The sequence below is a fragment of the Sander lucioperca genome, chromosome 18 (genome assembly GCF_008315115.2).
Source record: "Sander lucioperca isolate FBNREF2018 chromosome 18, SLUC_FBN_1.2, whole genome shotgun sequence".
Classification (NCBI taxonomy): Eukaryota; Metazoa; Chordata; class Actinopteri; order Perciformes; family Percidae; genus Sander; species Sander lucioperca.
Window position 1 is genome coordinate 28,254,494 of NC_050190.1, and position 25,000 is coordinate 28,279,493.

The 25,000-nt window shown below is 41.6% G+C and overlaps 1 protein-coding gene across 3 annotated transcripts in view; it reads right to left on the reverse strand.

Moving 5' to 3' along the window:
* The window catches only part of akap6 (A kinase (PRKA) anchor protein 6), a 281,507-nt gene that overhangs the window by 186,470 nt on the left and 70,037 nt on the right, over positions 1-25,000 (reverse strand). For all 3 annotated transcript variants that reach the window (XM_031321329.2, XM_031321328.2, XM_035994985.1), the window contains one exon: positions 11,639-11,761. In XM_031321329.2, coding sequence (XP_031177189.1) covers positions 11,639-11,761 — 123 coding nt within the window. The remainder of the gene's footprint in view (positions 1-11,638; positions 11,762-25,000) is intronic.

The following is a 25,000-nucleotide window of genomic DNA, read 5'->3' on the forward strand; positions in this document are numbered from 1 at the left end:
CACACACACACACACACACACAGACACGCATACACACACACACACACACACACACACACTATCAATTAACTTACAGTATCAACTGACCAACTAATTGTTTCAGCATTACACTTTACATTTTATTGTACTAGGTTCTGCGTTAAGGGTCATAAAATAATCCCATGTTGCCTCAATAATTTCACTGATTGATCCTTACATCTTTCAAATTCACAGAATCACCATGTGTAACTTTCGTGTAAAGCTGAAAACATCTGGATTTTGAAGTTTGAAGATGTTTGAGGATGTCAGAAGGTCAGAGAACAGCTGAGAAAAAAACCTATCCGTCTAAAAATGATTGACAGTTGTTCAAGGTGAAAGATGAAGAGGACTTTACTGTTGAAATGTTAGCTAAATAGATTTATATCATTAAAAGTGAGCCTGGACCCTATGTTCCTATGTTTTTGTGTCTAAGTGACTGATGGGAACACCAATCTTTGACATTGGTCCAGTATTAAGCAGGATCGCTGCAGCATCGAATTTGAATGAAGTGTATTTTATGATGCTACAATTACTGTTTATTTACATGGAGTCTGGTGGGTTTAGCAAATGCAATTTCACGGATGTTTTTATGTTTAAAAAAAGGATCTTACTCTTTAACAGAAAGGTCGACCTCCTTAGAAATCATTTCCATAATGTGAGACACTTAGAATAATAATCTGAACCTGTCAGTGGCAAAAAAAAACGTCCTCAAATTCGCAAAAAAGTTTTTACGCTCACTTGAGGTGGTTTTTGCCTTTTTTCAAAAAAAAGTTAATGCGCAAAATGGGAGATGGAAACAGCTTTGCTGAATAAGTTGTGACGTAGCGAACATGTAACTCACATGACTATAGTCCCAGTATCCATCTGACGGGGGAAGGATTGAGATACGGGTCCCATCCAGTGCGCCATACACTTGTGGCACAAGGTGCGTAGTGGAGCCGCGCCGCGTAAATTGACGAACAGTTGTCTCGGTGACACCAAATGTCTCTGCCACAACCCTGGATTCTGCACAGGTGGCCAACTTGTACAATGCTACCTCTCTCCATTTAGCCAAAGAACTTCTAAACTCTTTAATTTAGCAAGCCGGTTTGCAATCTACAATCATGCGTAACATCAACTTGTGATGAAACTACACTTTGCGTAGTCTACTTTAACGCTTCTATTTCGCATATTTCTTTTTTGCGACATTTTAAAAGTTCGCTTAAAATCCGCTTGATTGGATGGAAACATGGCTAATGACATGAGATTATTTCTGTTTGAATACAAAATCCTTAAAGCCGATGATTTTGGTTAAAAACCAAGAAATAAATGGTTGCATGTCTTAAGCTCAGCAGGAAGTTGAACCATCTACCCTGACAGAGTGCCTTTCACCAGTTCTTCCACTCTAATGAAACCCTCACATCTCCTTAACCAGCTCTAACGGATGTGAGCAGATAGAGTGACGCTGTCCCTTACATAATACATTCACAGATAAACAATAAAATATCACTTTGAAAACCAAAACCATCAGCTATATCTCTTCACGTCGCCCCCCCCACCCCCAAAAACACATTCATGTATCATTATTATCCAAATAAAACATGACTGTCTGCATTCTGCAATCATTACCGCCTCGCAAACGTCGTAAATTACTCCAAATCTCACGGATGATTGAGAAATTTTACAGATGCGGCAGCCACTCTGCCCCCACATAATTTCCAGATAAGCTGGTGAAATACCTCACAGCTAATAAACATAAAGTACATTTATCAGCACTACAGAAAACACAGCGTGACTGTCTGCGTCTCCGGGATAGGGCCGGCTGATGTTAGGAATGAATTAGGTTGTGCAGATTAGCCAGGGCTATCGGAAAGCGATCGTATTTCAGCGAGCTTATTTTCCACGAGCCGATTGGGCTCCGTTTCCTCCGTTTAATATATGGAGAGCATAGAATCGATAAGAGTAGAACAGCCAGCCATCAATCACGCGATGATAAGGCATGCAGAGCAGCTCTGCTTTTATGCACGTCAGACGGCAGGCGGTAATAAGAGGCTGTGTGTATGTATTTATGTGTCTGTGAGAGAGAGAGGGAGAGTGAGACGGAAATAGAGACAGTCAGTGTGTGACGGAGAGAAAAGACAGAAGGCAAACCAGGAAACAAACAGTGTGTGTGTTTATGCAAGTTACGGACTACAGAAATACCTAAAAACAACAAGATTTTCTCCTCTAAAAGACCCATGAGCTGTGACAACGGTCATGTCAATAAAAGGACTCATATTTTTCTGTATAAGTGGAACAGGCCGCTGGAACTTTTGGGAGTAGACTATAATCTGGACTTGTATAGATAGATAATGTGATGGACACTTGCCACATGTCTGATCTGGGACTAATGGCCATGGGGTTGACTCGTCTGCTGTATTCTCCTTATTGCTGTCACCATTAATATGGGCTACTGTGGAAGTAGAGTGGCCTATTCTGTTCTGCTAATAATATCACATTTCTCTTTACTATATGGACCAGTCCTGTAGCAGTACTGTTTGTTTATCATTTTTCGTTTACCCCGTGCCCCCCTTCTAGCTCCGCCACTGTGAATACTGTAGGACCCATAGCAGTTTTTTATAAAGTACTTGAAAGCAATACTTGAGTAAAAGTACATGTATCCTACCAGAAAATTACTTTTGGTAGAAGTTAAAGTCACCTTTTAGATTATTACTTGAGTAAAAGTCTTAAAAGTATCTGATTTCTACTGTACGCAAGTATCAGAAGTAATTTTCTGATATGAAATTATACTTTTAATTATCAGAAATAAAAGTAAAAAAAAAAAAAGACTTTGATTATGAACGTTATTGTGGCTTCCTTATAGTAGAGCATAATATTCAGGGTGTCAACACCTTCTTAAACATCAAATTGAAAGTCTGACATCAACAGAGCAAAAAACTTTTTTTTTTTTTTAATTTTTTGTGAGGAACAATGTACAAAAACATTTCTTGCAAGTAACGAGTAACGAAGATGCAGAGGGGAAATGTACCGGAGTAAAAGTAAAGATTTTATTCAGGAAATATACCGAAGTAAAGTACAGATACGTGAACATTCTACTTAAGAACACTAACAAAGTATTTGTGCATTGGTACATTACAGCACTGACCCCGTGGTGTGACTTTTTAACACTCTGGGTAAAGCCACTTAGTTAGGTTTAGGAAAGGATGGTGGGTGGGGTTACAAAATGTACGTTTAAGTGACACGCGGGACAAGAACTATTACTACTCAAACTATTTGACGAGTTGGGAGCGAGAATGGCTTTACATGACAGCCAGCACAGGAATTAACTTCCTGGCAAACACAACATTGATCACAATGTCATTAATGACCTCGGAAATCCAATCCAGTATCACTAGGGATCCAAACATATTCTAAAAAGTAAGCTCCTCCTGCTCTGACATCTTTAAAAAAAATCTATGGCTGCAACGGACGATTATTTTCATTGTCGATCAATCTGTCGATTATTTTCTGGATGAATGGATTAGTTGTTTGGTCTCTAAAATGACAGAAAATTGTGAAAAATGTGGATCAGATGACGTCCTCAAATGTCTCGTTTTGTACACAACTCAAAAATATTCAGTTTCCTGTCCCAGAGGAGAGAAGAAACTAGAACATACTCACATTTAACAAGCTGACATCAGAGAAGTTTAAAAAAAATTAGGGCTGTCAAAATAACGCGTTCATTTCGATTAATTAATCTGAGAAAAAAATAACGCGTTAAACAAATTAACGCAGATTAATCCATTCCATATTGACGTTTGCATACAGACGAAAATCTGGTGCCACTGATATGTCTGCTCTTCTCTCTGATGCTCTGAAGACAATACAGGCAACACAAACACCGCTGCATGTGACGCTAGTTAACACTATACTCAACAGCAGCTAACGTTAGCCTACCGCTAGCTAGTTAACACTATACTCAACAGCAGCTAACGTTAGCCTACCGCTAGCTAGTTAACACTATACTCAACAGCAGCTAACGTTAGCCTACCGCTAGCTAGTTAACACTATACTCGACAGCAGCTAACGTTAGCCTACCGCTAGCTAGTTAACACTATACTCAACAGCAGCTAACGTTAGCCTACCGCTAGCTAGTAGCTGGATTAAACACGGTTAAAATGCTGACAGCTAACGCTAAACGGTGTAAAGTTTGACTGTGTTTTACTGTAGAGGATTCAACACCAGGATGTAACAATCTGCAGCTGCTGTTGGAGAAACACAGACGGTGCGTTCAATGAAACTGGTGAACTACAGCCTCGTGGTGCATTTGAAGTTGTTGTAAATGTCCTTTTCCCATCTGGTGGTTGTTTTTGTCGTTCAACTGCAATTTACTAGTGAAATAAGTTATTGTTATTGTTATACATCATTATTAAATCATTTAATTTTGACCATATGGTCTTAGCAATGAACAAGCCGTTTAGTTGTTTAGTACCCTTTTTTGTCTTTTCTTTTTTTACTTTCTTAAAAAGTATCGGTTCAGGCACCGTTAATTATGTATGCGATTAATTTTTATTAATTAATCACAGAGTATGTAATTAATTAGATTACATTTTTGAATCGATTGACAGCCCTAAAAAAAATGACTCAAACCGATTATCAAAATAGCTGACGATAAATTTAATAGTTTACAACTAATCGATGAATCATTTCATCTCAAACGTGTTACTTCAAGTCACAAACACGACTTCAGTTTTACAAAATGTGCTTAAAAAAAGTATATTTGGGCTAATAGACAGGCCAATGTAGGAAAGGTGGCTGGTGAGTGAGTCTAACCTGCAGTTAACTAACCGTCACCACTGTTCTTGTTCGAGCGCTATCGTAGTTTAAAACTCAAACTGTTAAACGTGAAAGTAGCAGGTGGATTTTGGGATCTCTCAGCAGCTGTGGCCGGTGGCCTGAAACATTCCAGCTCCCTGCTCTGATTAACACACACACACACACACACACACACACACACACACACACACACACACAGGGCTGCTTCAAAGCCTGAGTGATCAGATTACCTGTTAGCATTAGCATATTAGCCCGGAGCGCAGGGTAGGACGGCCTCAGAAGCCTACCAAATATCATTTAGCTTTTAGCATTAGCATATTAGCGAGGCGCTAAGAGGTGTGCGCCGCTGATACGGAGATGACATTGAGGTGTGACATTGAGATTGTGTGTCGTGCTGCACGGATCAGAGGCACACGCGCACGTACGCAAACACACGCACGCACGCACACACACACACACACACACACACACACACACACACACACACACACACACACACAAGACAGGCTCGGGTTGATGAGACATGATCTGATCAAAGAGTCTTTGTAATAATGATGATCAAATTGTCTCCATTCAGACAGAGCCGAGAGAAACTACACAGCTGTATTCCCTGAGGGATGTGTATGTATGTGAGTGTATGTGTGTGTGTGTGTGTGTGTGTGTGTGTGTGTGTCTTCTCCCTCTCTCTTTTGCATTCTCTCTCTCTCTCTCTGTCTCTCTCTCTCCCTTTTCCTGCATACACCTTTCATATTAAGCAATAAAAGGCAACTTGTTTCTCTTTCCTCACTCTTGTCCTCCCTTCTCATATTTCATCCCTCACTCCTTCTCCCTCTCTCACCTGCCATCCCTCACTTCTTCTCTCTTCCCTAAATCTCTAATTTTCTATCTCATCTCTCCCTCCTTGTTTCTTTCACTTTTTATCCACCCTCCCTGTTCCTGTCTTTCAACCACCTTCAATCCCGTTCTTCTTCTTCACACAACTCCATCCCCTACTCTTCTTCCTCCCCCATATTTTTCTACCTCTTAAAATCGTGGGAGGTGCACGGCTCGGCGTTCAGACCCTCCTCCCGCGGTCACCCAGACCGCAGTTTCGGAACATCGCCGTCCGCACCGCCCCGACCGTGCTGACCACAAGAAGCCTAAAACACGCTTCAACGCATCCTGAACCAGAGACGAAACGCCATCAAACTCCCCGTAAGACAGCGGAACCAGACGATCCCTGAACTGCTAAAGCAATAGAGCTTTATCAGGATTATTATCTGCACTGTAATAACTGTGATCAACAGTTTGGTTGATTGTTGTTGTTTGTGTGAAAAAAGAGAGAAAACAAGAGGAGATTTAGCTGTTTTTCCTGTTGTTTAGACGTTTCAGTACAATCTGTATTTTCAGATTTAGTGTGAAAGTAGTTTTAGACCCCTCTTCCTTCCTCTCACACCTCTTTATCTCTCCCTCTCTCTCTCCCCCCTCCTTTAGCCCAGGCTTGCATAATATCGCTGTCCAAACCACCCCAACTGTGCTGACCGCAAGAAGCATAGAACGCGCTTGTTTATCAAATCCTGAGCCGGAGACGAAACTCCATCAAACTCCTCGGTAAGACGGAGATACAAGCCGATCTCCAAAACTTCCAAAGCAATACAGCTTTATTGTGAATTATTAGCTGCATTGTAATAACTGTGATCAACAATGTTGTTGTTTGTCAATGAAGAGAGAAGAAACAGGAGATTTAGCTGTTTTCCTGTTGTTTAGACGTTTCAGTACGTTTTCATTCACAATCTGCATTTTCAGATTTAGTGTGAAGGCAGTTTTAGATCTCTCTCCCTTCCTCTTACACCTCTTCATCTCCCTCTCTTCCCCTCATGTTGCCACCAATAGTGTGTTGCTGCTGGTAATGGGATTCAAAGGCCTGGATCGCCCATCAGACCCAATCAATAGGCCTTTCATTGGCCGCCATCTCTCAGCGCCTTACAAAGAGCAGCCTGTGTGTGTGTGTGTGTGTGTGTGTGTGTGTGTGTGTGTGTGTGTGTGTGTGTGTGTGTGTGTGTGTGTGTGCGCGTGTGTGTTAGCATCCTCTCGCCTCACTGATCTCCCCGGGGTTCCGGAAAGACCTGTGCTTATGCGCTCCACGTGCCCTAAAACACACATATACACACACATACACACAGACACACACACACACACACGCCAGCTGGACCAAATATTCAATTGGGAGAGCAGCTCCACTCCACCCACTGCTGCCCTGGAGCTGTGTGTGTGTCTGTGTGTTTATGTGTTTGTGCGTGCAAGAGAAAGCAATATAGAGTGTGTGACTATGTGTGAGAGAAATAAAAAACAAAAAGACAGACAAAATGAAAGCAAAAAAAGAAAGGCAAAAAGCAGAGGTAAGAGAAAGAATAAAGGAAGAACTGCATTCGTATGAACTACTTTGTATAACTAAAGCATGAGTAAAGGATAAGCCTGGAGGAATCATTTTATGGTTTTATTACAGTCATCTAGGGCTGGAACCGAATATTTGACTATTCGGATATTCGTTCGTTGGGTAGGTTCGACTTTCAATTTTGGGTTACGAATATTATTTTAGTTGTTTGTCTTTTTCTTCAATAATGTAATATCCAAATCCTTTAAATTATAGTCCTACTGCAGCAGCCGGCTGGGGTTTAGGCGATTTAATGAAGGTACGAATTGTACGGCCGTGTGTAATGCCACTGCACTTTGTTGAGGTGCAGCACTGGCTGATCAGAAGCTTCGAATATTCGCTGTTGATATGTACCGAAGTTTTGAAGCACAAAAAATGGGATTCAGGACATCCCTATTGTCAACAAATTCCATGAAAAACAACAAAACCAACGGTGAATGTATGTCCTAACAAGTATTGTGTGTGTGTGTGTGTGTGTGTGTGTGTGTGTGTCACAGCCTGATGAATCATAAAAACACACACACTGTAGTTTATTCTGACTCAATCGAACACACACCGTCCTGTTGACACAAATACCTCACTAGAGCACCAGATGTGGATTAATCCGCCGCTGAAAATAGTCCCCAACAAAGGCACTATTTCCTCCTGTTTGTTGGTTTGTTTTAGAGCCGAAACAAATAATCGATTATTCGATTAGTTGTCAGCTATTAAATTAACCGTCACCTATTTTGATAATCGATTAATCGTTTTGAGTAAACTTTAAGAAAGAAAAGTAAAACTTCTCTGATGTCAGCTTGTTGAATGTGAATATTTTTCTAGTTTTTTCTGTCCTCTGTGACAGGAAACTGAATATCTTTGAGTTGTGGACAAAACAAGACGTTTGAGGACGTCACCGATATATATCGGCGGACCGATATTAGGCATTTTGCAAACTATTGGTATCGGCATTTATAATGGCCGATAAATGAATATTTAAAAAATAAAATAAAAACGGACGAAACCCCCTTCAACCATGTTCTGAGTGTTGGCGTAGCGTAGTCTGTCCACCAGAGGACGCTCTACAACCTCCCTGTTGGCAACTCTTTGATTTTTTTTTTTTGTTGTTATTGTGTTTTTGTTCAAAGGACTTTAAGTTTCATATCTACAAGTTTGTATTTTTATACATTTTATTTACCAGAACTTTAATATATTTTGATGTTCCTCTGTTCTGATGTGACAATAAAACAAACAAGTTTATTTTTAAACTGCATTATCATATTATTTTAGTGTGGGCTCATAAATAACTATAAATAACTAATGTTAGGGAAATCTGTTTATGTTTTGTTACGCGTTTCTGGATTTATTTATTTTTTTTTATATATATCGACCGATATATCGGTATATATTAAATCACAAAATATTTGTATAGGCATCGGCCTTAAAAATCCTTTATCGGTCTGACATTTAAGAGACCAAACAACTAATCCATTCATCCAGAAAATAATCCACAGATTAAATCGACAATGAAAATAATCGTAACAAAGTTGTCCTTTTACATCCTGTACACTTTAAGTTACATGTAAATAGGCCCCTAAATCACCTTGGGCACTTAGCCTTAACCCTATCCAACGTGTTTTAGTAGCCCAAAGCTAACAAGACATACGGGACGTGAACGTCTGTCTCCAGTGTCCAACTCTTGTGCTCTCACTCCTCCCTGTGACTTTACAGCAGTATCAAGATGCCAGGCTTCCTGATTTGGAAGACCATTGCCAGTGATCATGATCTAGTCAGTGGCCAAATTTCCTCAAAAATGTCTTCAGCAACGCAGATGAGTAAAATGTAAAGCACGTTTTGTGAGAGTCAGGGTTGGAGAGAGCATAATAGAAAAGACAGAAACAGAGATAGACCTGCAGACAAACAAAGATATACCTGGCTCTCTCCACTAATCAAACAAAAACAATACACCCAAACAGACACTAATGACTACAAAGTGTAAGTGTGACTATCGACACAGACACACACAAACACAGCGTCAGATAGCAAACACGCTATCAACAGTGTAGAAGTTCAAAGTCCTATTAGCAATGCTTTTTCATCCTCTTTTGCTTTATTCAACGAGACACGCCAATTAAGAGCCGGGGATTCTAATTGAAGCTAACCGCCGCTAACGTTAGCACGGCTGGCACCCACAACAAAGTCAACACGTGTAAACAAACAAACACACACACACACACACACACACACACACACACACATACATACAGAAATAAGTATCTAGATAAGGAAACTTGGTGTGTGTGTGTGTGTGTGTGTGCTTTTCTTCAGGGACGGGTATGGAGATGCTGATTTGGAAATCTGTCTAGGAACATGCAAATGTATGCAAATAACACCACTGTGTGTGTGTGTGTGTGTGTTGCTAAAACACATGCCTACTATTGTGCATTTATGTATGCATTTGTACACTTCTATGCAAATACAACCGGTTTGTTTGTCTTAGTGTGTGTGTGTGTGTGTGTGTGTGTGTGTGTGTGTGTGTGTGTGTGTGTGTGTGTGCGCGCGCGGTACAGACTCAGCATTGTGCATCAGTTGTTTTTTACATTCATACGTGATGCCTGTGTGTGTGTGTTTGTGTGTGTTCATGTCTCATTTCCTTGTACTCTTGAATGCATTTTTGATGAGCGCTGCTCTGTGTGTGTGTGTGTGTGTGTGTGTGTGTGTGTGTGTGTAGCTCATATGCCATATGTTTGCCATAAAGAGTGTGAGTAATCGCCAAAGTGCTTCTCATCTGTGTGTGTGTGTGTGTGTGTGTGTGTGTGTGTGTGTGTGTGTTGTGATCTATAGGCGCCTGGTTGTTTTAGAGGATGTGTGTAAATTAGAGAAACACAGGGAGAGTTATTTGATTTGTTTCCTATTTTGTAGAATAAATAAAAGCAAGCGGAGAGATAAAAAAGAGACAAAGAGGGGAAGAAAACAGGAGAGCAGATGGTGAGAAAATAAACGGATGAAATGGCAGGAGGAAGAAAGAAAGGCAGAGCAGAGAGATGGAGAAACAGACGGAGGAAGAGAAAGAGATGCAGATGAAAACAAATGAAAAAGAGAAAAAAAAAGAGAAATCGGGATGAAAGCGGTGAAGATGAAATGTGAGAGTCAGCCTGTGTTCATCCCTCAGCTCAGTGTTATTTTCCCATCATCCCTCTCTCTCTAAAATCATTGCTCTGAGGCTGCAGGATGCTGTAACCACTGACCTTTGACCTCCGAACATCACGGTGCATGTACTTCAAAGTTGTACTTTAAGTATTTCCATTTCATGCTACTTTAGACTTCTACATCTCAGAGGAAAGTATTACTTTTTTAAGGTATTTTTCACTCCACCACATTAATTTGATAACTTCAGTTAAGCCGCACGAAAATTAAGCCGATTTTGGGGCCGAATCCCTCCCTTTTTTTGAATGGTTCTAAAGATTATCTCGCCAGATTTTCCTGTGGTGTGAGGTATGTTACAGATATGGGGTTGCACGATATGAGGAAAATATGCGAAAACGTTATTACGTGCAATAAATAAGCAGATATTAAAGTGTACTCAGTTCTGCTGCTTTCAGTATTCTGCTAAAATACAACAAACTGCTTGTTGGATTCAAAACAAATGGAAGGAAATAATTTCCCACGTTCTTGTATTGAACAAATTGAACATTGAATTGAACGTAAAAGGCAGCGCTAAAAAAGAACGACAGCAACATTTTATAGTGCAGTTTTCTACCGATGTTTCCTTTCAACTAAAATCTCAGAGTGTCTTTCGCGATGCGTTCATAGCGCCGGTTGATACCGCGGTGACGATACAAAAAACGATATATTGTGCAAACCTAGTTAGGAATTAGTTTAGTTTTTTCAGAAGTCCATACTAGCCGCCCCGCTTTCAAATCACAAATATAATTTTTTTTAATATTTACGATCTGAAATATCCTGTTGTAGGACATTGGCTTCACTTTTCAGACCCACATGTTGCTGCTTGTACAGACCATATTAAATGTTGAGTTACAAAAAAATCGCTAACACTTTACTTGAAGGTATCTACATAAGAGTGACATGGTCATGACACATGAACCCAACTCTAACCATAACTTGTCATGACAAAAACCGAATGCCACTTACTAAAAGAAGCGTTATGTCATAAACGTTTATGACTTGTTTATAATGTTTATGACACGTTCATGACAGTGTCATGTCACTCTTATGTAGATACCTTCAAGTGAAGTTTAACCAAAAAAATCTAGTTTCTAAATCGATTCGAGAGAATGGAGAAGAACGGAGCAGATTGGTGATCAGCTGAGTGTTGCTGTAAGTGGAGAGTCTCCACAAGAGTCTGCGTTCAAACAGGTGTGTGTGTGTGTGTGTGTGTGTGTGTGTGTGTGTGTGTGTGTGTGTGTGTTCTCTCACCAGGTGTGTGTCCAGGTACACCCTCAGGCTGTCCAGGTCCTGTCTGGGCTGCGTCCAGTTTTCGGTGCTGTCCAGCGCCTCCTGCAGCCACGAGATGAACCCGTCCAACTGCTGCACGAAACACTGGGGACGAGAGAGGCAGAGAGATGATTTACAGGTGGAGAAGAAAATATTAACAGCATGAATAAACATGCTGGAGTCACATCAAAACACAACACACACACACACAAAAAACACTGCAGAGGATGGAGAGAATGGCAGAAAGAGTATTAAAAAAAAAAATACAGTTGGAGAGTCGAGGGAAAAACAAAAAAACAAGGTAGGAAAGAAATCAAACAGGTAATGGCATTCAACAGGGAGAGAGAAGGGGGGGGAGCAACAGATTGGAAGGAGGACAGGATAAGAAAAGGATAAAACAGTGGAGTGGAGAGGAGAGGAGAGGAGAGGAGAGGAGAGGAGAGGAGAGGAGAGGAGAGGAGAGGAGAGGGGGAGCGGCTGGACGGTGATGAATTAATTCAAGGACAGAATGAGAACAAAAACGAGACCCGCAGGACGTAACAGGTAAACACACATTAGGATGAATACAGAGGGAAGAGGGAGAACAAAGATAGAGCCAGAGACATGGAAATAAAGGAGGAGAGTGAAAGATGGTGAAAAGTGGAAGCAAAAAAAGGGAGAGAGAGTGGAGGGGCAGAATGAAAAAGGGAGGAAAAATAAATGCCAAAGATAGACAGATAAATCCAGAAAAGAAATATAAGAAAATACAAAAAGGAAAGTAGGAAAGGTGAGGTAGTAAGAGAAGGGAAAAAGGACAAAAATAAGAGGAAAACCAGCTTCTTAAAGAGGATGAGATAGGAGGAAAAACAAGACTGAAAAATGGATGACGAAAGACGAGAGCTAAAGAAAAAACAAACCGGAGACAGACACAGACAGGGGAGCGGGAAATGTTGGAAACGGACACATCCAGAAAAGAAATAAAAAAAACAAATAGAAAAGAGGAGGAAAAGAGAGGAGGTAAGAGAAGAATAGCAGCTACTTAAAAAGAGGATGAGATCGGAGGGATAAACATAGTAGTGGAAAAATAGAATAAGAAAACAAAAGATACACATGCAGAAAGAGAAAGAGATGGACAGTAAGAAATAAAGGTGGCGAGAGAACAAGAGAGAGGAAATAGGAAGCAAATAAGAGAGAAAGAAATCTATTTGAATGTTTTTTTAAGGTGTGATATGTATATGAATCTGATGTAAACTGCTAACATGTTGTTGTTTTTTTATTCATGTCAATAAAGCAAATTAAGTTGAATTGAACGGTGGAGACAGACGGAGATAGAGAGAGTAAGAGATGAAGATGAAGGCGATACAAAGAGAGATGGAGTGGTGTAAATGACAGCAGAGAGTTGGACACGAATGTCTCCATCGCTGGCAGGTTGCCCTTCGTGAGAGCACGCAGACAGACGGATGGACAGAGAAGATGAAGAAGAGAGGGGAAACAACAGGAGGGGGGAGTGCTCGTTGCTTGGTGGACAGCTACTGCCATCTACTGGCTGAGAGGAGGATTTTATGAGCTAAAAACTGACACATATCCACCTGAAACTCACTGATGTGACTCCAAGGGAGTCAGGAGCAGAACGTAAATCATGTTTATGTTGCTGTTTTATAAATCAGGGATTTCTTTTTTGGTGTTAAATGTTGAAAGAATCGCGAGAGGATTGGGAGAATCTAGCATCTGATCCGGTATTGATTTCAGCCGTTGAGCCCACTTCACTCCTGAAGAGGAGCAGAGGAGACGGCTTAAAGAGAGGAGTTTAAAGCGTCAGTCATGGAGGAGAGGTGGAGGTAAAGAAGAAAAAAAAAAAAAGGAAGAGAAATGTCATTCTTGAAAGCGAGGTGAAGGTCAAAGGAGGAGTTAACGCTCCAAGAGAAGATCAGAGGAAGAGAAGAAAGAAGTGTTTCAAGTCATTTTAGAGACAAAAGAGAAAAGGATGAAGATTAAAGATGTTTAACACAGGAGCAGGGGGTTTCGGGTCTGTACGCCTACAGCCTGTTCAATTCTTTACGTGAGAAACTAACTGAGGAGACAACCAATGTATCTCGCTGTCCCGCAGAGCACACGTAAAATGTCCTACATCCTCAGTTGAACAGGTCATGTGATTCTACACCTTTAGTATAATGGCCGATGTCAAGCGTGTGACTTAGGCCGTTCATTTTTTTGTGTTTTCTGATTTTAGGAAGGTGACGATATGTTCTCCTTGCCTCCGTGTAGCTCCTGTCTCTTTAAGCCCAGTCTGCTCTGATTGGTCGGCGTTTCCGGGTCTCCAGATCTGTGCCGTCTCTGTACCGTCCATCATTGCAGCCGGAGACTGACCGTAACGAAGCATAGCAGCACTTTCTGACTGGGAAAATTCCCAATAAATAATAATATTAATAATAATAACAATACATTGATTTTATATAGCACTTTAAGCGGTACTCAAAGGGATTTATAAAAAGGCTTCTAAACCAAAAAACTACACAACCTGACTTGTTCCAGCAGGAATGTGATCCGAAATTGGGGAGATTTCAACAACATCTGCACCCAAGATTGCAGGTTAGCATGTACGTAACTACATGTAGCAGTTTATATGATGTAAACAGTGCAGTAGCTACCTGGAGCAGATGACCGTATAGAGAAATTTGGCTTGGTTTTGAACGGTCTGAAACTCGAGGTTTTTGCTCACAGGGATCACTTACACATACGTTTGCTTCATTATTTAAAGCTTTTGCCACGTTTAATATGAACATCCAACATTGTAACATTTCATTCAACCTAATTAACAAAACCGGTTGTGGCCGAGTTGGCTCAGTGGGTAGAGCAGGCGCACATATACATAGAGGTTTATGCCTCGACGCAGAGGTCCAGGATTCGGGTCCGACCTGTGACGATTTCCTGCATGTCTTCCCCCTCTCTCTCCCCTTTCTCATCTAGCTGTCCTGTCCATTAAAGGCGGAAAAGCCCCAAAACATTATCTCTAAAAAAATCACCTGTCTCTGGAGATAAAACTGAGATTAGCTCTCCTATTCAAGTTTATGTTCTGCTTGGTCAGCGGTTGTTTGGTAAATTGCTCTTAAATACATTTAGAGAGGACTTGAATTGCTATTTTTATTCTCAATTCTTGTCATTTTGGTGCTGGTGATTTTCCTTTGGGGCTGGCTGAAGCCTCTTTGGGGGTCGGCAAAAATTCCTCTATGCAGTAAAAACCCTGCACAAGACAGCGGTGTTCATGGAAGAAAGTTCCTTGCTGTAGTTGTTTTAGAGTGAAGTGAATAAAATGCAGCATCTCAGGCCGTGGTTTCAGTTGCAGCACTGCAGGCAGAGACACCTCCACAGAGAGAAGCACCACGAACACAAGCACACAAAGGTCAGCGTGGAGCTGCAGCCTGAATACGATGTACTCTGGATGCAACCCAGCCCCAAAGAGCGCACGAGCAACACAAAGAGACACCGAGAGGACATTTACATAAAACTGAAGACGTACAGCAGCAACGTGATCTCCAAAATTCATTCTTTCCAGTCAGACCTCAAACATCTCGTCTGAATAACAAGTGTAACTGTGACTGCAGATCATCAAGGAGACAATCCTAATATTTTATACATCCAGCGTTGTTTTCATTTCTTTCGCTGAGAGCTATCTGGAAAACTAATGGCAGGGTGAAGGAGGCTGCGGCGAGAAGGTAAATCTGATGGGAATTACTTTCCACGTGTGCATCCATCCTTACAGCTCGCCTACAAATCGCTGTATCGAATCTGTACGTGCATGTGTGTCTTCATATGAGGAGAGGTGCGTCTGCTCGCCTGTAATGATAAAATGTGAGTGTTTGTGCACACCGTACACGCTTCAGAGGTGTCTGTGTGTTTGTGTACGCTTTATAAAGTGCATGCGATTGAGCGGCAGTATGTTAATTACAACCGTGACCCGAGTAAAAAAACATCGATATGACTCCGTCCATCTGTCCGCCGCCCCTCGTTATGGAGGAGAGATGGAAATCAAAAGTATTGATGAGATGAGAGGAGGAGGAGAGGAGGGAGAGAGGAGTGTAGGAAGAAGAGGAGGAGAGGAAGGAAAGAAGAGAGGACATGGGAGGAAAGGCCAGATTAGAGGAGTGGAGGAAAGGAATGGAGAGAAGTGAGAAAAACAAAAGGAATGGGAAGGAATAGAGACAAGAGTAAAAGAATGGAAAGGAAAATAAAGGAAAGGACACATAAAAGCAAGGAAAGGTGAAGAAAAGAAAAAGACACTAAAAGGTGAAAAAAGGCAAGGATGAGAAAGAGAGTGAAGGAAGGGAGGAAAGCAATGGAGATTCAAGGAGGGAAAGAAAAGGTAGAAAGGAGAGAAATTAGAAAAAGAAAAGGAATGGGAAGAAGACGAGTAAAAGAATAGAAAGCAAAAAGAAAGCAAGGATGGGTGAGGGAGGGAAGGTAAATGAAGAAGAAAGAAGAAAAGAAAATTTAAGAAGTGAAGGCAAGGATGAAAAGCAGATAGATTCAAGGAAAGGAGGAAGAGAAGAAAGGGAAGGAAAGCAAAGGAGATTCAAGGAGGGGAAGAACGAAGAGATATCAGAAAAACATGGAATAGGAAGGAAAGGAAGGAACACTAGAGGAGAGGAGACAGAGCAAAGGAAGGAAAGAAGACTGGAGAAAAGAAAGGCAAGGATGAAAAGCAGATTAAAGGCGGGAAGGAAGGGAGGAAACAAGAAGGAAAGCAATAGAAAGAAAAAAGAGAAATTGAAGGGGAAGGTGAGAGGAAAGGAAAGAGTAGGAAAGAAGGAGATAAAAAGAAAGATGCGAGATGGAAGGAGAAAATGAAAAGAAAGATGAGGGTATGCAGGAGATTCAAGGTGGGGGAAGAAAGGAAGGAGAGAAATAGGAAAAAACAAATGGAACAGGAAGGAAAGGAAGGAAGACTAGTGGAAAAGAGAGGAGATTCAAGGTGGAAAGGAAATGAATGAAGGAAAAAGAAAGAGAGAAAGAGGAAAAGAAAGATGCAAGAAGGAATGAAAAAAGGAAAAGAAAGATAAGAGCATGAGGGATGAAGGAGTGAAGGTGAGAGGAGGAACAGATTAAGTCTGAGGACTTGCTTTTAGTTTCTTTTTACTGCTCAACATATCTTTTATTTCCCTATACGGCGTTTTAATCTATTGTTGATTTAATTTAGTCTGGCTATCACCAGACCAAGCTCAGTCTTTTAAGACTGAACATTAGTCTGGGGAGTCTGCTCTGGATTTTCTACTGCGCATGAGGCGTGATCAACGGGCATAGTTCAAATGACTGTACGCAATTGGATAGTCCTTCAACCAATCAGACCAACCATCCGGGTGACGTAGCAGCGACAGCGGCATCAACGGATTGCCGCCATCATGGATGTATTAAGAGAACGGCTGCCATGGGTCGCTGCGCTTCGGTGGCCGGCTTGTTGAATGTAAACAAAAAGCTGCTTGGTCGCTTCTCTATCGTCATCGTGTTAAACCCGCCAATAGCGCGCCAGGTGGATGAGCCAGTTTGTGATTGGTTCCCGCAGATTTGTAACGGAAGCAGGATATATAAACGTACAGGTTTCCAGCCTGAGCTGCAGGGAGAAATCAAATCGCCGGCCGATCGGGTTGGGTTTACCCCGGCTAGATTTAATTCCCTCTCCTAACTTCTTTACTTTGTTGTCTTCATGTCAGTTGTTTGTAATACATTTTGTATTGTTGTTTGTTATGTACGGTTTATCTGTCTTGGTTGTAAAGCACTTTGGGTCAAGTCAGTTTTTTTTGTGATTAACAATTTTTATTTTTTTTTAACATACATAACATAGACTTCGTCATCATCACCCACCCAGACAAAAATCAAGAAAAGATGACACAGTCACTACAATATTCAAGACCATTCATCAAAACACTAACAAAATAGACAATTAACCAAATAAACGTATGTATAAATCCTGAGGGCACCTCAGACTACTGAGAGTTTTGAAAAAGGACTTAAAACATTTCTTTTTAGCCTTTTAGAGACCTATGACTTTAAATTGACGTCGCTGGTTGCTGCGTTTATTCTCCCATTTTAATGCTTTAACACTGATGCTTTTACCCTGTGGCACTTTGAGATTTGTTTTAAATATAAAGTGCGTTATAGATGAAAATGTATTATTATTATTATTAGTATTATTATTATTAAATGACAACACCATAAGCCCATCATACACGTCTCTCCCCAGCACAAAGCTTCCTAGGAGCCCTCCAGAAAGTTCAGGTACTTTCCCCATTTTCTAGTCTAGACTAGAGCTGTAATCAGGCCTTAAAAGTTCGGCCCGACAAGGCCCGAGCCCAACAGAATTCGGCCCGAGCCCGACAAGTACATTTTGATTGACAGATTTTTAAAAGCCCGAACCCGTTTACAGCCCGACTGTACACGCACCACTCGGCGGAAAAGGGAGAGAAAGAAAAAAGAGACTGCGCCGCACGCACACAGCTCTTTTGTCTTCCGTCAAGAATGAGTAATTTATACATTTTTTAACATCATGTATTCATGACTAACGGAGGCTATCGGCCACTTGGAAGTTGGAACAAAGAAATAAAATAAGCCCTCCAGAAGCCAGCCTCTGTTTCACCTCCTCAGCATCCAATTTCACGCTAATCGAAACGCTTTACCTGACCGCTCGTTTACTGCGCAACTCGGAGCGCAAGCCCGGCCCGAGCCCGTGTAACATGATAGAAATGAAGACCGAACCCGACCGAACCCGTGGGGTCCCGTCAGGTCCCGTCGGGTTCGGGCAAAGATCTTCAGCTCTAGTCTAGACATCTAATCTGGCAACGCCGCCACCCTAGCCATCTCACAAGCCCACTCCTGGATTGACAGCACCCCTTCATTCTGGCTATCATCAGTCTCGCTTTGCCAGACCTTCCTCCACAGCGCCGCGGAGGAGGGTCTGGCTAGTCCACACAGCATTACTGGATGGAAGAAAAACACGCTCTGGTTGATTGGCATTTCTTTAAACCAATCACAATCGGGCGGCGCAACGGTGCATCTGCAAAATAGCAGCATATTTTGGTGGAACATGTGTACGTTCTAAAGTAGTTTTAGTCGTGCAACAGAAAACTGAGATTGGACAGATAGTCTAGCTAGCTGTCTGGATTTACCCTGCAGAGATCTGAGGAGCAGTTAACCATAGTCCTCAGAAATCCACCAGAGGTTAGAACGCCAACACAAAGAAAGAGGAAGGGGACGGACATCCGGCCTAAATGAGTAAAATCGGGCGAAATTTCCGGTGGCAACGGAGCAATCCTGGAAGTGGAACGTCGTGGATATAGACTAGGCTATCATCAAACTAGTCTGGACCCAGCTTCTTATGTGCTTATCCATTGTATTAAATTTGGAATTGTTGTTTGTTATGTTCTTTTTATCTATGTCAGATTTCAAACACTCTGCCTTGGTTGTAAAGCACTTTGGGTCAACTTGTGTTGTTATAAATGTGCTATATAAATAAAGTTGACTTGATAGATGAGATGAGAGGTAAACATGAATAGAAGAAGAGGAGAAACGTGGTGAATAAGGGAGAAAAAGAGGAGGATCGAGGAGAAGGAGCGGCGTTGGTTTGGATATCGACCCGAGTTTCACTGGGCTGCTTACAGCTGCTTTGAAGTCTCTAAACCAGTGCGGCTCCTGCGGGGCAGAGTGGCCTGCTGGGAGCTGAAACGCCTGTTCTGATCCTCGGCCGCCTGGATAACCACTCTGATATCTGCTTCATCTCTTCCTCCTGTGGTTCGGCTCTTCAGCGCTGGATAATTACCGTTCGGCTGACGGGGGGGCTTTCTGAAGGACGACGCTGATCGGTTTGGACTCAAACTCCTGACGGACGATGTTCGGATTGGATGATTAATACGTTATGTTACAGGCAAGGGGGTCGGACTCTTGTGCACGAGGCAAACACAATATAAAGACAGAACTGCTGTTGGGCTGCAGGAAGTGAAAGCAGCGATGAACGCTTATCATTTTATAATCTTACAACTTTGTTATTTTATTGAGGAGGGGGGTTGGAATTACTGCACTTCTGTGGACAGCTAGCAAATCTCAGGGATCCATATGAAGATCATTTGTTTATGTTACATGTTTTCGTGCCGGGGCGGGGCTAGAAGGGGGGCATGGAGTGGCACCACCACCAATATTTCCAATATCTATGAGCAGATTTTCTATGCTGTAATCTGATAAAAATCCATATCCAAATATAAACCCATTCCCATACAATGAAACTGCATTCTCAATTATGTTTCCAGGGGAAACATTTTTTCACGGTTTACGTTTGTCTTTGACGTATCACAAATACGTTTTGAATCAAAGCCCACCTAGGGAGGGATGGGTCAAACGAAAACAGGAAACAGGAAGCCGCTGTTCGCGTCTCGTGTGAAATCAAAAGTCAATGTCGACCAATATTTACCTAACACACTCAACTTACGTACTTACTTCTGCATAAGTACTTTTACTTTGGTATTCTGATGCTAAAGGTTTTTGCAATTTTATTTAGAGTATTTATAGACTTTTTTACATTTCAGTAAAAGATCTGAATACTTCTTCCATTACAAAAAGACCTTGTTGTAATGCTAGCTGGCAGCTGTGAGCTAATGCATGGCTTGAGGCTAACAGAATCTGTTGGTTTTGATGGGAAATGCTAACAGTTTTTGGATATTGAAGCACCTAGTAAAAAGTAAAGACCAGAAACAAAATTTCCAAAATGATGAATTTCCTGCGCAGGGTTCCACAAACATCTTCCGGGGAGTTATTGTTTTGACTAGGTGAACATCCGTCAGACTAAACATTGTACACTGCCGGGCTGAAACCAAAAGAACTCGAGGAGAGTTTCGATTAGCCTGGTCCTACCAGACTCTGGTACTTTGTTGAAGTTTAAAACTATTGGATCTGCCCAGAGCCACTCTGGATCTGCCATAACCAATCGCTAACGTTTGGACGTGACGTCGGCTTAGCATTGCTAGCGTTAGCCTTAGCCAACTCCTTCACCACTAACGGAGCGAGCTGGAAAATCAAACTGTTCCCGAACCCCGTGGGGAGGAGGACCACGACATCATGGCCACCAACACAACTCAGCAAAGATTGTTCTTGCTCGGGCTTTAACTTCTGGATATTCGGCAGCGTTGCCTTAAGGACCGAATGGCTTCGCTCGCATCTTTCTCCGCCTCCATTACGGAACTACAACTCAAACTAGCGCACGACCTCAACGTCATCGTTCTCAGCCACTCCCTCTGTTCACTGATTGGACTGCCAAAGATTTGGCCGGAGAAATCCCAAGAACATACCGCAAACCCAGATGTAGTACTGAAGGAAAATGAAAATTGAGCGGAAGTACGTAGGAGGGCAGAGCCAGGATAAGTTTGGATTAGAAATTAATGGAACCTGTGCTGAGGACCAGCTGATTTAGTTTTAAATGTGGACAAGAAAGGACTGCAGCTTCCTACAACCACATTGTTTTCTGCATTCATTTTCTTTTGATTCTTGGTTTTAATTTATTTAATATCCTGAAACATAAACGTGCTTCCGTAGTAGGAAGGTAGAAAAGAGAGGAGTGGGAAGAGCAGGGTGTTAAGACAGTGATAAAAAGATGAAGGATGGAGAGAGAGAGAGAGAGAGAGAGCGAGAGCGGGAGAGAGAGAGAGAGAGCAAGAGAGAAACAAGGCCGCCCGTCACACCTGACTGCGTCCCTGAGATCGTCCCTGGGAGACCCCTCCACCGCCAGCTGTCTGTTGCCGTGGGGATAGAGACGTCTCCAAAAGCCCCACAATGTTTACGTTTAACATATTCATATGTGCACTATAATACACTGACCTGTCTGCTACTGTGGCCTGTATGTCTTTCTCTTTTGATTGAATATTCACTGCCTCTCTGTGACAGAACACATGTCACTAAACCAATCTTGCATTGCAAAATTATGCATTTTTTTTTTTACCATTTTCCAAAAAAGCTCAACCGGTCTCAGTGTCTTCTTTTAACAGTGAACTGTTTTGCATGTTGGTGATGTTTCCTTCAACCGAAATACGGACCTGCAGCTGACATTAACTACATCGTGACAGTGTTACAAATACAAGTTTGTAACGCTGAAAATGTGGACATCCCTTCACCTTAAAGAGCTGATAACACTGAAAGAATGTCATCAGTCTGGCTTCTGTGAAGAACTGTAGTTCCCTATACACTGCATGGGAACTTCTGATTGCAGTAATTGCAGCGTTTAGCATTAAAATCAGTCAGTTTATTACAGGGCGTATTAGGGCCATTGTGGGGAAAAAAATATACAAAATTGCGGCGCCGGGGTAGGGGGTTAATATTCAGAGGAAAAAGTAGAATTTCTAAGATCCAATTCAGTGTGGTTTTCTTCTGAATTGGCCCAATTCACAGCAATGCCCCTTAAAAGCTTTGATGCTTATGATAATAAGGTGATTCTGGGTTAAAATCACGAGTATTTCCTTATAGAGATTGGAGAGCTTCTTGGAACTTATATTACTGATAAAAAGGCAGCGCTCTTTGGTAGGGAGCACGAACAAATCCAATAGACATCAAGGAAGAAGCCAAGGCACTCATCTTTTACAATGTATGTTCTTTATAAAAGACGAGTGCCTTAGCTTCTTAGTTGAGTATTTACTTATTGTTATCCGCAAAATACGATTTGATTCATCCACTGCAGGCAGAATACACGGCAAGCGGCGGTGGCTGTGGTGTGATGAAGTTGATTCAACCGTGCAAAGTGAGGCGATGTGGTTCGTTGACAAAAAAATGTTTCAGATTTTTTCATCCGTAAATTTGTGACAATTTTCAGAGAATTTCTGAGATTTTTTCCTCAGGTTTGTGAGTTTATTGACATGAATGTACGACTTTAATCTCAGAAAATATCCAAGTTTTTTTTCTCATTAATTTACAAATGTAATCTCAGAAATTCTAAGTTTTTCCATGAATATTATACCCCTCCCCTGACTCCGTAATTATCTTCTTTTTTTTTTTTTTACCTACAATGGCTCTAACACCTTATCTTTGCCTGCCTTCTAAAACCCTGTCGAACCTGTATCTTATATGAGCATTGCTTACATTTTTTTATCAGCTAGTTGTAGTATAATCGTTAATTTACCTTCCCAGTAAATAAAGTTCACACATTTTCCAAAAGGTTTTCAGTTGACTGAGTTTTGGACTCTAGTGTCTGCAAACAAATTCGGCATCTCAACTGTCTGTCTGTGAGCTTTACCTTTTCCTTCACCTGTTTATCTATAGAAACACTAAAGAAGAGGGGAACACACTCCCTCCGTCTCTCTCTTATTTTCCTATCCTCTCTGCTGCCGGAGGGCGTCCCTGCCCCCCCCTGCCGGGCCAATCAGAAGAGTGTTCATCCGAGTCTGTTGTCTGTCTGTCTCCCACTGCTCGCAGATAGGCCGGCGTGCCGCAGAGCCGCCAAACACACAGACACCTCACACTGAGGACACCGACGTGTGATAACATGACGTGTAGGAAACTTATCTAACTGATTTTTCTCTGTCGGCTTTTTCTTTAGGTTTGTTTTCAGGAAATTTCCATGCACTTCAGGAGCCACGTCCCATATAGCTCAATTAGGAACGTTGGGTTCCCGCTTATTTATATTTCCGTCGTCGGTCTCATAAATGTTCATGAAACAAGCCACGGAGCTACGTGATGTGGACACAGATTGTGTGAATGATAAGGGGGTCAAGGTCCAAAGAGGGAGAAAAAGTCTTGGATAAAATATTCATGTCCAACAGCAAAGGCAGCGTGAAGAACTCAGAAACAGAAAAGAAAAGTAAAAAAACAAGAAATACATTCTACAAAATAGTGGTGGAAAAAAAGATTTGTGGAAGCAGATACACAAACAACTTAAGGGTTAGTATTTCAGTAGCTCGACAATCTTATAGCCGTTGCACAGGAAGATAATGCCCCGTAAAAGAGCTATGATTGGCTCCCAATACAATGGATGTGAATGGCATGTCTTTGCAGACCCATGTTACTGATAATCCACAGAACATGCTGTATACACTTTATAATATTTACTAAAATGTGAGGGGTGTACTCACTTTTGTGAGATACTGTAAATATATATATATTTTGAAGTCCTTCAAATGAAAACTGTTCAAATCGAGATCAATTTATTACCCACAGTAACCTGGACTGTGTCTCTGAAAGGACATGTTTCTGTTATTTTAAATGTAAATGTTCCAATGCTTCGAGCACCACAAACTAAACACTAATCACCTCCATTGTATTGAGGAGGAGGCAGAAATCTCAAATATGGATATCTCAAGACCTGGACAGATAAAACCAAAACTACCTGTGTGGTCAGATACAATTAGTAGAGTAGTTTAACACCCTGTTACAGCTTAAAGGAGCTCCCTTCACACATTAAAATCCGATCACCTAGACTAGAGTGAACATGAAGTTGCAAGGCACCGTTACCCGGTTTTGCATTGACAATTTCTTGGCGTAAAAGGATAGAACTACTCACTTTTCTCTGGGGAAAAAAACTAAGAACCGGCGTTAGAATGAACTGAATCGATTGGCAGTAAGATAAGGTGACAGTATATATATTTAATATATAATTTACTCCTCAAAAAAGTCGATTTAGTGTCATGTAAAGATGTTGCGATAACGACAAGATTTTAATTTCACTTAAAGGTCCCATATCATGCTCATTTTCAGGTTCATACTTGTATTTTGGGTTTACACTAGAGAAGATGTCTTCGTGCTTTAATGTTCAAAAACAGACACTTGGTTTTAGCGCCCGTCTCTTTAAAGCTTTAGTGCGTAACATTTTGATATTAATGAACGTCCGTTACATTCAAGCCATCGCCAAATGAGTTGCTACGAAGCTAATTAAGACTATCAGCTCGACACAACTCTCTCTGTATTTCTCTCTTCTGAAGAGTCCATCATGTTTTTTTAATCCTCCGTGTCCTCCTTGGCTACTAGCAACTGTGTGGAGGAGAGGTGGGGGCTGTGCCTCACAGAAGGCTTGTATCATGTAGACGCGCCGACAGTTTTGTTATCATTACTTAGAATTCCTCATGGGGACGACAGAAACTACGCACTATAGCTTATAGCCGCCCTCCTAAAAACGCCCAGTCTGCTTTGATTGGTTTCCGGGTCTTCTGTATCTGCACTCTCTGTGTCCCTGCACCGTCGTCGTGTCCCTGCACCGTCGTTGCACTCGGAAAATGACTGTAATGGCACTTTTTACCTATACAGAAGTCCTGACGGCTTGTTCAAAAGGCACAGTTTCTGAATACGGGCTGTGTGCATTTCTTTGTGAATTAAGCATTAGGATGCTTTCACAGTATTCATATAGCACAT